Source organism: Phyllopteryx taeniolatus, chromosome 12, assembly GCF_024500385.1.
Source record: "Phyllopteryx taeniolatus isolate TA_2022b chromosome 12, UOR_Ptae_1.2, whole genome shotgun sequence".
NCBI classification, from domain to species: Eukaryota; Metazoa; Chordata; class Actinopteri; order Syngnathiformes; family Syngnathidae; genus Phyllopteryx; species Phyllopteryx taeniolatus.
In genome coordinates, this window is record NC_084513.1 from 17076218 (window position 1) to 17088914 (window position 12697).

Below are 12697 nucleotides of genomic sequence, written 5' to 3' on the forward strand. Positions count from 1 at the left end.
TAGCGTAGTGTGTTCCGACCACAGTACCACAGTAAATGTGTATGAAAAACACTTCTTGGCCATAAAAATGTAATAATCAAATTCTTCGGTAACTGAGCGCCCTTTTTTTTTGTTTTCAACTTCTAGATGTCGTACGTGGGACCGTGTAAAATGAGGATTAGGTCATTTATACCAGTTAAGGTGTTGAATGAATAAATGAACCTGTGCCATTATTCTTATTTCCACATTACCAATTCGACCTCAAAGCAAATGACTTCTGTTTCTTGATTAACTGGAAGCAAATACGCATAGCAAGCGTGAACGCTGTCTTCATTAAAAAAAAAAAAAAAAGTGCATGTCTCTTTAAAAAATGCTAATCACGTTGTTGTTTGGGGTTTGTTTGACGTCACTTCCGGGGAAAGCTTTTCCTCCTGCTTTTTTTTTGTTTCCGACTTCGGACCTGCAAGAGGAAAATCTCGCACAGTGGTCGTGAGGCGGACTAAAATAGGAAGCAAAGTTCGAACATTAAAAATGCTCCATGTTGCTCGTCGCGCTACTAAAATGCCAGCGGGCGTGCTTTCGCACTGGATTTAACAGAGGAACTTCGGTAAGTATTTCTGGCTTCTGCTCCGAATCCACAAGTGCCCACAGCCGGGCAAGTGTATCTTAGGTCCAGGCAAAGAGAGCTCCAGGCGGCGCTTGTTTCCCATCACCGGACCGAATTGTTACGCTCGCAGTGCAATTGCGGGCACTGCAACGGCGTAGCTCGTACTTGAAACCAAGCGCACACCTGTTGCTTCGTTCCCTGCAGGTACTTTTAGGCCCCGTAGCTGAGAACAAATAAAGCTAATAATCACATTTACCCATCCCCCCCCTCCGCCCCCTTTCATTTACGTTAAATATTTGAGTATTCCCACTAACATTTGTAAATGTTTGCTCTTTACATTACTACGTCGTTTAAGTCAGAGCCCCAACAAGCAGCGTTATTTTACTTGCTGGCCTCATTTCACCTCTTTTTGTTTTCATCGAAATAATGTCATTTTTCTACCCATTATATAATTTTGTCTATAGGAAGCCAATTTTTGGCCATAAATGCTTCAAGGATCACATTAGGACGATATATTTCTCCCTTTTAAAGAAAGTTATTGCTATGCATACATTTTCTTTTACAATAACTTTTAAAATGACCACTTAAATGTCTTTAATTAAATGTAAGTGACGCAAATAAACACTTAAAGTGTCTGTTGTACACCTGTGCCATCTTTCACAGCTTCCCGTGTTTGTGTCATTGTCATCATAGCCCATGTTTTAATCACTTTGCAAATACACTTACAAATGCATTTCAACGTAGTAAACCACTGCACTTTGTGTGACATGTATATGCACGTGCCCATCAGTGTTGTACACCTGTGTTGTTCCCGGTGTGTTTTACCATCACAGCCCATGTTTTAAAGATTTTACAATTACACTTAAATTACTGAGCCACTACAGTGACATATAAAGTAGACGTGTCTCATCTTTTTTCTACACCTGCGCCACCTGACACTGCCAGCTCTGTATGTTTATTCATCAGCCCATGTTTTAAACACTTTGCAAATGCCTGTAAAAGTAGTGAACCACTACACTATCATTAACACTTAGAGACACTTGCCCATCTACTGTTTGTTGTACCCTTGTATTACGTTACACTGTTTGTGTATTTCATCCTCTTCGCCCATGTTTTAAACACTTGTGTGCAATGTGTGTGATGCAGGTGGCGTAGTCTAACCCTCCCTCGCTCCCAGCATGCTGAGTTTCCTGCGCAGGACCCTGGGGCGACGCTCCATCCGCAAGCATGCAGAAAAAACGCGGCTACGGGAGGCCCAGCGCGCTACAACACACATCCCGGCTGCTGGGGATGCCAAGTCCGTCATTACTTGCCGTGTGTCCTTGTTGGACGGGACCGATGTCAGCGTCGACCTGCCGGTAAGGCGTAACCTCTCATTGTTGTACTGTGGACTCTCTGAAGTTGAACACAATCACCTCCAAAATACAATGTTTGTCACCCTATCTCCGTAACCTCTCCGGCGTAATGGATCTCTTGTCCATATCTTAAAACTGTTTTAAACACCCTTGGTGGGTGTTTTTTTTTCTTATGTTAATTGTTAGTCCGTGTGGCTGTGGTTTTTTTCCATTGCTTGGTGGAGGCTATGTGGTTGTTTCAAATGCACAATGTGTAATTCCCTTTGTTTTATGGCTAGTGTAACGGTAAACTCTAACTAGTAGTGGCAATGAAGAGCTTGAAGCCCCTTCTTTTTAAGAATATTTACTAATTATATCAGCCAAACCGCTGCTTGTTGTGAAGTGAGTAGAGCCACATGCTGTCCTATAGCACTCAAATGTCAAGTTTCGCTTCGCAAGTAAAAGCAAAAACTCTGCTTAGTAAGAGCTCATATCTAAAAAGGTTGTAGGTCGAGTTACTCATTCGTCAAGGTGCCACTGTATAAACATACTGTACATGTTCTCAATAGTCAAGGCACAACATGTCTTACAGAAGATTATAACCATGTCCATTTTGTGATTTTCCAACCTTACAGCCATTTTTGGGTCTCTTTACGTCTGGGGGTACTTGAAAAAACATTTCTATACATTAACAAAGGCTGGAATTGGTTGGTGACCAGTTGAGGGTGTACCCTGTCTTTTGCCCAAAAGTCAGCTAGGATAGGCTTCCACTCGCCTGCATCCCTAATGAGGACAAGCACTTTAGAAAATGGATGAACATTAACAAATGACTATATCATTACAAAAAACGTATATGAACCAACATAACAAGCCATTTAAACGAATAACTCTCTTGTATTAACTTTGGGCAATTCAAAATTTAGGTATGACAGAGATGTCATGTAAATCATTCGCTTGTGTCTTCATGTGCAGTCAGACGTGTTCAGCTCTTACTCTTAGCTCCTCTCACTAGCACAATGAATACGTTTAAGTCTGTCAACTGCACCATGTGAGGCAAAACCATCTAAACTAGAAAATATGACTATATTTAGCTCATTTATGGTCTGTCTGAGGCTGTGGCTGAGAGCAAGGTTTAAATAGTGTATGAATTGACTTGTGTGTGATAGAGCACAGTGCAACTATTCATCACAAATATGAGCTCAATTACAAACACTGTTATGATGGGGTTGTTTTTTTGCCAATTTGAATACACAATGAAACAACGCTGTTGGAGTTTGCAACACTTTGTTGGCAAATGTTACTCTGTAATTAATATTATTGTACATTTAAATCATAAATGTATCTGTGCTTTATTTTAATCGTGGAAATTATTATTATTATTTTTTTTTTACAAATTAAAAGTAGGAGTACTAGCAATGCAGGTCTATGGGGGGCACAAGCCAGTGCAAACTGTAGGCCGGTCCCAAGCCCGGATAAATGCAGAGGGTTGCGTCAGGAAGTGAATCCGGCTTAAAAATTTACCAAACAAATATGAGCCTTCATCCAAAGAATTCCATACCGGATTGGTCGTGGCCCAGGTTAACAACGTCCGCCACTGGCGCCTTCAACCTGCAGGACGCCGGTGGAAATTCAGCTACTGTGGGTCGAAGAAGAAGAGGTGGAAAGCGGGTTCTTCGGCAGAAAGAGAAGAGGAAAGCACAGAGCCTAGAACTGAATGTGGGGACTTTGAATGTTGGAACTTTGACAGGAAAATCTCGGGAGTTGATTGACATGATTATTAGGAGAAAGGTTGATATATTGTGTGTCCAGGAGACCAGGTGGAAAGGCAGTAAGGCTAGAAGTTTACAAGCAGGGTTTAAATTATTTCACCATGGTGTAGATAGGAAGAGAAATGCAGTCAGGTTTATTTTAAAAGAAGAGTTGGCTAAGAATGTCTTGGAGGTGAAAAGAGTATGAGATCGAGTGATGAGGCTGAAACTTGAAATTGAGGTTATGTATAATGTGATTAGTGGCTATGCCCCACAGGTAGGATGTGACCTCGAGGTGAAAGAGAAATTCTGGAAGGAGCTAGACGAAGTAGTTCTGATCATCCCAGACAGAGAGAGAGTTGTGATTGGTGCAGATCGTAATGGACATGTTGGTGAAGGAAATAGGGGTGATGAAGAAGTGATGGGTAAGTACGACATCCAGGTAAGGAACTTGGAGGGACAGATTGTGGTAGACTTTGCAAAAAGGATGCAAATGGCTGTTTTGAACCCTTTTTTTCCCAGAAGAGGCAGGAACATAGGGTGACCTACAAGAGCGGAGGTAGAAGCACGCTGGTGGATTACATCTTGTGCAGACGATGTAATCTGAAGGAGGTTACTGACTGTAACGTAGTGGTAGGGGAGACTGTGGCTAGACATCATAGGATGGTGGTGTGTAAAATGACTCTGGTGGTGGTGAGAAGACATAGGCAGAGAACCATGTGGTGGAAGCTGAGACAGGACGAGTGTTGTGCAGCTTTTCGGGAAGAGGTGAGACAGGTTCTCGGTCAAGAGGAGGAGCTTACAGAAGATTGGACCACTGCAGCCAAGGTGATCAGAGAGGCTGGCAGGAAAGGAGAGAAGGAGACTTGGTGGTGGAACCTCACAGTACAGGAAATCATACAAGGAAAAAGGTTAGCTAAGACGTTTGACACTGAGAGGACCGAGGAGAGGCGAAAGGAATACATTGAGATGCGACATAGGGTAAAGGTAGAGGTGGCAAAGCCCAAACAAGAGGCATATGATGACATGTATGCCAGGTTGGACACTAAAGAAGGAGAAAGGTATCTATACAGGTTGGCCAGACAGATGGATAGAGATGGGAAGGATGTGCAGCAGGTTAGGGTGATTAAGGCTAGAGATGGAAATATGTTGACTGGTGCCAGTAGTGTGCTAGATAGATGGAAAGAATACTTCAAGGAGTTGATGAATGAGGAAAATGAGAGAGAAGGGAGAGTAGAAGAGCCAAGTGTGGTGGACCAGGAAGTGGCAATGATTGGTAAGGGGGAAGTTAGAAAGGCATTAAAGAGGATGAAAAATGGAAAGGCAGTTGGTCCTGATGACATTCCTGTGGAGGTATGGAAGCATCTAGGAGAGGTGGCTGTGGAGTTTTTGACCAGCTTGTTCAACAGAATTCTAGCGTGCGAGAAGATGCCTGAGGAATGGAGGAAAAGTGTGCTGGTGACCATTTTTAAGAACAACGGTGATGTGCAGAGCTGTGGGAACTATAGAGGAATAAAGTTGATGAGCCACACAATGAAGTTATGGGAAAGAGTAGTGGAGGCTAGACTCAGGACAGAAGTGAGTATTTGCGAGCAACAGTATGGTTACATGCCTAGAAAGAGTACCACAGATGCATTATTTGCCTTGAAGATGTGGCTGGAAAAGTACAGAGAAGGTCAGAAGGAGCTACATTGTGTCTTTGTAGATCTAGAGAAAGCCTATGACAGAGTACCCAGAGAGGAACTGTGGTACTGCATGCGGAAGTCTGGAGTGGCAGAGAAGTATGTTAGAATAATACAGGACATGTACGAGGGCAGCAGAACAGTGGTGAGATGTGCTGTAGGTGTGACAGACAAATTTAAGGTGGAGGTGCGACTGCATCCGGGATCAGCCCTGAGCCCCTTCCTGTTTGCAGGGGTGATGGATAGGCTGACAGATGAGGTTAGACTGGAATCCCCATGGACCGTGATGTTTGCAGATGACATTGTGATCTGCAGTGAAAGCAGGGAACAGGTGGAGGAACAGTTAAAAAGATGGAGGGATGCACTGGAAAGCAGAGGAATGAAGATTAGCCGAAGTAAGACAGAATATATGTGCATGAATGTGAGGGGTGGTGGGGGAAGAGTGAGGCTACAGGGAGAAGAGATAGCAAGGGTGGAGGACTTTAAATATTTGGGGTCAACCATCCAGAGCAATGGTGATTACGGTCAGGAAGTGAAGAAATGGGTCCAAGCAGGTTGGAACAGGTGTAGGAAGGTGTCAGGTGTGTTATGTGACAGAAGTGTTTCTGCTAGGATGAAGGTCAAAATTTATAAAACAGTGGTGAGGCCAGCCATGATGTACGGATTAGAAACAGTGGCACTGAAGAGACAACAAGAAACAGAGCTGGAGGTGGCGGAAATGAAGATGTTGAGGTTCGCTCTCGGAGTGACCAGGTTGGATCAAATTAGAAATGAGCTCATCAGAGGGACAGCCAAGGTTGGATGTTTTGGAGACAAAGTTAGAGAGCGCAGACTTCGAATGTTTGGACACGTTCAGAGGAGAAATAGTGAGTATATTGATAGAAGGATGATGAAGATGGAGCTGGCAGGCTACTGCCCTAGGTAGTAATAGGGTGTGTTGTTGTGTCAGTAGCACAGCCCCTTATTCACATGTGTGCGTCTACACTTCAGTGGTTGATCACCTGTAATTCCATGATCCTCTCTGGACAACACGCTTAATCACATGACCGCGTCATATGACACATGCAGCTCGTCACCAAGTCGACACCAAGAAAGCAGACTTCAGTCTAAATGCCTATTTGACTGAGCTTTTCTTTGTTGTTTCTTCTTTTGTGATGGTCAAGACCAAACAAATGTTTTCATATTTTCTTCCACCCGCATGCCTCTGGTATGGCACACTGATTGTTTTCCCACCTTTGACCTATTGGGTTTGGAGAGAGGGGGAAAAAATGCCCTCAGTGTCATGCTTCTATTGTCAATTGTATTGATTACCAAGATTTGGTAAGATGAACGTGTTCCTTTAATATTTGTGACGTTTTAGTATTTGCATTCCCCTGCTACAGTTGTTTGTTTTTTTGCCTGGTCTTTATTATATACTTTATTCCAGAGATGTCAAACTAAATTTTTGTCACACGCCACATTATAGTTAGAGGGTCGTTATGACTGTAAATATAAAAAAAAAAGTCCAATGTATTCACCTCATCATGCTATTTAATATACCGATACACAACAAATTTATGGATGACTAGTTAAAATCAGAATTCAAGGAAAATAGTTTGTTCAACTATTGTTGATTTTATTTTAAGAAGTAGTTTGGTTTGGTTTGCAACAAACGTTATTAAACGTTATTAACAACACATTTATAAAGTAGAGTTTATTTTTTGTCCTTAAACAAGTGGGTGTTTTAGCAGTGGCACAGCTCAGTTTTCTCAAGGTTAAGGAGCAAAAAGTTACAGGACATCCACTCTTTGCGTAGAATATCGCCAAGCGCCAGCCTATAAACACTGAACAAAAAAGGGCTGAGTACCGATTTCTGCAGAATTCCACAAGTGACATTATAATACTCAAAGGTCACATTACCACGAATTACACGGTCCGTCCTATCTGAGAGATATCTAAACCAAGAAAGTGCTGGGCCTGTAATACCGATGATACGCGTTTCGAGGCAATTTTGTAGTATATTGTGATCAGCGGTATCAAAGGCAGCGCTGCGGTTGAGTAATAGTAGTAATCCATAGCTAGTTAGTGGTCTGCCCTGAATCCTGACTGAATAAATTCAAATAGATTGTGGTTCTGCCAAAAGCATAATTGCCAAGTCATGAAGTCTGCTAGCCAGAGGCTGAGCTGCACTGCATTTGTTTATGGCATTTCTAGCACCTGAGGCAGTTACATCTGCTGTCCCTCACCTAATATGTGTGAAAATGTTCCATACTTATTACAAATTATTATTATTACTTGAAGAATACAAATACACTTACCATTACACTTAGTAACTACTACTACGCATTTATTTAGCCTGTCTGTTTTCCACAGTGTCATTTTGCCTGACTAAAGTAGTGAAACCAGTTTGTATTCCATCATTTAAACTTTATGGTTGGTTCATTGACTGAAGTTATGTGCAGATCTTTATCAAATGTCCAAATTGTACCTCTCTGACTCAATGGTTGAGACATGTTTGTGTGATCACATGCCGCTAGAGTGCAAAAGAACTGAACAAAAAACAAAAAACACTTGAAGTACTGTAACAAAGCATGGCACACAAACACACATGCACAATGAGTCCTTTGTATGCACTCCCTCTCTCTATCCCAAGGGTACTGTAGGGGTGCACTCTGCCTCTTCAGCTATGCCAACTAGCATGGGGCCGCCCCCCCTTGAGTTGCACACTAATAACTGTGTGAGCGTGAACAAACTTTGGCTACCGATGATGGGTCATGTCCTTAAATTTGTTACTTAGTAGTAGTGTCCTGGGTAAGTTGAAAACAATTACAAATAGGATTTACAGTACCATCATAGTACAGTTAATGCATGGAAAAAGGTGTGTTTATCAATGCTATAGCATTAACAGAGTGATTTTATGAGATTATATTTATATTTTGTGCTTCTCAAAACATAAAGTATTGTGCACAAAGACTGTGGAATGGCCACAAAAGTCAGGTGATCACACGGTGTGTCCAGCTTCTCCACTTCTCTCAACTCCAGAGTGTCTGGGGCACTTAAACCCCTATTGCCATGGCAACACTGTCGCCATGCCTCAAGTTGAGGTTTGGAAGACAAATTTGTGTGCGTGTGTGTGTGTGTGTCTGTGTGTGTCTCCATGTGAGGGAGAGATCTTCCAGTCCCAGGCAGAACACATTCAGTAACTGGTACAGCCTTGTTGGAAACGGCAACTCCTATTCAGGCTGTTTAAAAGATTTACTCATACCTGGATTCAGTGAAACACATCAACACAAAATGGAACACAATAACCACAAAAGGAACAAGATGGGAAAGAAAGACAAAAAACTGAATTTTGGTGCTGGCGTTGCTTGTTTAAAGCTAATAAAGAGGTGCGTCAGCACTGAGAAACCTAACAGCTCTTTCTTTCTTTTTGTGGGCCCTCTCATCAGAAAAAAGCCAAAGGTGAGGAGCTGTTTGACCAGATTATGTACCATCTGGACATAGTAGAAAAAGACTACTTTGGACTGCGCTTCATGGACTCTGCACAAGTTCCGGTAAGGTTCTTTCCCCCCCACCACCCCTACACAATTTAAAACTGTCTTAATAAGATGTCTGTGTCCTTTCCTCAAAATACACCAGTGAGCAAAAATTACACTGGAACCTTGGTTTCATCCCTTCCAAAAAGTCTGATTAAAACCAAAAAGCTAATCTGTGCATTTTACCAAATTCAGTGCAGCTCTACTTAATTTACGTGAGTATGCAAATTAGCCCCACTGTTATATAACAGTATTCTAGGGAACACAAGATGAGACTGGCGAGATATTTGAAGAGAAGAACATGCAGAACTCCCGCTAATTACAACAGTTGGATTTTTAGTCATTGTTTTTATTTGTTTCTTTTCCAGTCTGTTGAAATATGTCTTTCTGAAACTGGTCTGTGGTGCAAAAAAAAAAAAGGTTGGGGACCGCTGTAGTATGCTGAAAAAATCTTATCAATGGTGTCATTGATTAATTGACTGACTCGACTTTCATCACATTATAGTCAAATACAGAAAATCTTCAGTTGATCAACCCCTCGTAAACAAGCAATTTAATATGTCCTGTTTAGCACCTTTCAAAAAATGTTGTTGAGTTGTGGATGTGCCATTATAATTAGTTGCAGGGATGGAGGAATTTTCACATTTTTTGGCATTTTTGGGGTCCACCCCAAAATCAAAATGACATCAGCATCACTTCCTCGGTGGCTGGGCTAAACGGATTGGTTCTGGTCCTCTTGTCAGCTTAAAGAGTCAGCTGGTGCTCAGGCACAGACTTGTTTTTAGTTGTTGGTGTGCCAGTAACCTTGGTCCTTCACACCGATGCCCTGCGAGGGCCATAAAAAAGGAGCGAGGACTGACACTGGGGAAGATTTAGCTGAGGGGAGGGACACATCATTCAGGGCTGGAGGTAGTCTGCGAAAAGTGGGAGAGAAGTCTGAAAGGAGGAATGTGGGGGAGAGGACGCCACGGTGCTCAGAGTTCCTCACTCTTTCACTCACTAACACATGCTCCATCACAGTCACCAGCTCTTCCTCTCTTGACTTCCTTCATGCTTCATAGAGCCTGCAGGTCTAGCGTAGAACAAAGCAAAGTGGGGGCTGGGTCAAGTTTAATAGATACATTTTCTTGCCACTTCGTTAGTTACATATACACAATCTCATAAGATCCAATACGACTTTTAAACTTAGCTAATGCTGCTTTAGTACTGCTTTTTTACGTGCGGCATTGTTTAATGAATTGTTGTTTTTATGTTTCAGCACTGGCTTGATGTTACAAAAAGTATCAAAAAACAAGTGAAAAGTAAGTGTACAAGGGCCCTACGTTCCCTTCTTACTAAAGATAAACAGTTACTTTTTTCTTGACACTTTTACGAGCAAGTTCAAAAATATTATTGTAAGAATAACAAATCTGCGTGCGAACTATGCATCTGGCCTTGCAGTTTTATTTCATATTTCGCTGGTGGTAGTTTGGGTAATATTAAGTGCAGTAAACAGTTCTCATGCTTGACATCCTGCTGTAATTTCACATCTTTTAGTTGGCCCACCATACTGCCTCCACATGAGAGTTAAGTTCTACTCCTCTGAGCCAAACAACCTGCACGAGGAGCTTACCAGGTGAGTTAACACATAAGCTTGAACTTTTATTAATATTATAAATAATAAATAATATTATTATTATATATATATATATATATATATATATATTATAATTATTACTATTATAAATAATAAATAATAATTTTTCGACTTCCACTCCTCGAAAAAAAATCGTAGGTCTTCTGGGAGCTCTTTTGAGCAAGGATGGTACACATCATGCAATGCTTCTTGACAATTCTAAACTGATGTGTTTTCTATCAGACAGAGCAGTTTTATGCCACACCTCCACAATCTTTTATCATTGATTGGACTCCATGTTGACTTGCACCTGATTCTGATTGGCACTTGGAGAATCCGTAGCCTGAATGTTCACTTACTTTTTCCTCCCTGTCCTGTGAATGTCTACATTTTATTTTCAATAAAAAATATAAAACTCTGTAATTGTTTGTATGGTATTAGTTTAAGCTGACCCTGTTTATTCTTGTAATTTAGATGAAGCTCAGACCGCATTTTATGACCGATTTTTTTCAGAAATTTATGAAATTCCAAAGGGGTCACGTACTTTTTCCTCCCATTGTAGATTACGTAAGCGGTATTTAAATAAAAATACAAGTAGCGAGTGGAATGCAGCTCAATGTAGGAGTAAAAGTTTCATTTCTTCTAAACAAAAATACTCATGTATGACATGTTAAAACTACTCAGACAAGGATAATTTATCAAAGAATTAATTGTAAATGAGTAGCATTTTATTACTCACGTCTGCTTGTTATTTGAAATTCATTATTCATTGCCATGTTTCACAGCGTAAGCTTGTTTTTCTTTCAGATACCTTTTTGTATTGCAGTTGAAACAAGACATCCTCAGTGGAAAGTAAGCCATTTTCCTGCATCAACATTTAAACATAAAGATATGTTCTTCCTACTCTGATTGTGGGATGACATGTTATCGAAGTCATAATGCTTTTGGCCCATTTTTCTGCATCTTACCAGCCCTGTCTACAATTTCAGGCTTGAATGCCCATTTGAAACAACGGTGGAGTTGGCTGCCTTCTCGCTACAGGGTAAGTCAGCTAAGAAGGAATAAAAGGAAGTGCGGTTTTTCACTCAGCATTTTATCTGATTTTTGGCTTTTAGCCATAAAAGCCTTTGTTTGCTTCCAGTTGGAGGATATTGGCCCACATTCCATTTTGTTTGTTCACAAAGGTTAAATCTTTTCACCCCCTCTGCATGTCATTTAAGGATTGTTACTATCCTGTTGGTATTTTATGACTGGAGAGCTTAAAAAAAATTAACCTGTGTGTCATTTGAATGTGGTCTTTCAAAGGCTAACCTGACGGCACAATGCATTCTCAACCCAGTGGATTACAACTGGCTGTTTATGTGACTCACCAAATGTTGTGTGAGTCACCAAATCCCATTGTTCTTGTGACATGCTCAGGAAAACAGAAAATTGTTTTAGTTGTCCAAAGTTTTATGGTAACTTCATAGTTACAGTTGCGATTTCACCTACAAAATTAAGGTGGTAAAGTTGAGGGTGTATTCTAGCTAAATAACATTGAGCTGGGTGTGAAGTGCTGGTATATTTTTTTGGGGGGGTGGGGGGTTTAGTTAGTTTGTTAAGAATGTCACTGCTTTTGCCAGGACAATCCACACCAAAAACCGTGCACTATGAATACATACAGAATGGCAACTCGCATTGTTATCTCTTATACTACTTTTGAGATTATGTCACACACAATGTCAGACCCTCTCCTTGAGCCGTCACCTTATCGTGTTGGAGGGGTTTGTGTGTCCCAATGATCCTCAGAGCTAAGTTGTCTGGGGCTTCACGCCCCTGGTAGGGTCACCCATGGCAAACAGGTCCTAGGTGAGGGACCAGACAAAGCACGGCTCCAAAAACCCCTATGAAGAACAAAATATATGGATCTAGGTTTCCTTTGCCCGGACACGGGTCTCCGGGACCCCCCTCTGGAGCCAGGCCTGGAGGTGGGGCTCGAAGGCGACCGCCTGGTGGCCAGGCCTGCACCAATGGGGCAAATTTGACTAAGATATATCATTTAAGATTGTGACTGTGACTCTGATAAAAAAGAGAGGGAAAGTAAAAATAGCTGTAGATAATAAGCTGAGAATTAACCAATGACTTTCAACCTCACATTTCATGAGCGTCAACACACACCTGCCAGAATGAAAGTGCCTCTGATTAACCCCAAATAAAGTTTAGCTGATCTGGAGGTCA

General features: G+C 41.5%; 1 protein-coding gene across 3 annotated transcripts in view; it reads left to right on the forward strand.

Moving 5' to 3' along the window:
• Positions 1-392: 392 nt before the first annotated feature.
• epb41l5 (erythrocyte membrane protein band 4.1 like 5) overlaps positions 393-12697 on the forward strand; it is a 42482-nt gene continuing 30177 nt past the window's right edge. The window contains exons 1-7 of one of the 3 annotated variants that reach the window (XM_061793493.1): positions 393-586; positions 1733-1944; positions 8779-8883; positions 10124-10166; positions 10402-10480; positions 11288-11332; positions 11470-11522. In XM_061793493.1, the coding sequence (XP_061649477.1) occupies positions 1765-1944; positions 8779-8883; positions 10124-10166; positions 10402-10480; positions 11288-11332; positions 11470-11522 (505 nt within the window). In that variant the 5' untranslated portion in view covers positions 393-586; positions 1733-1764. The other 2 variants (XM_061793492.1, XM_061793494.1) reach the window with 2 other exon arrangements.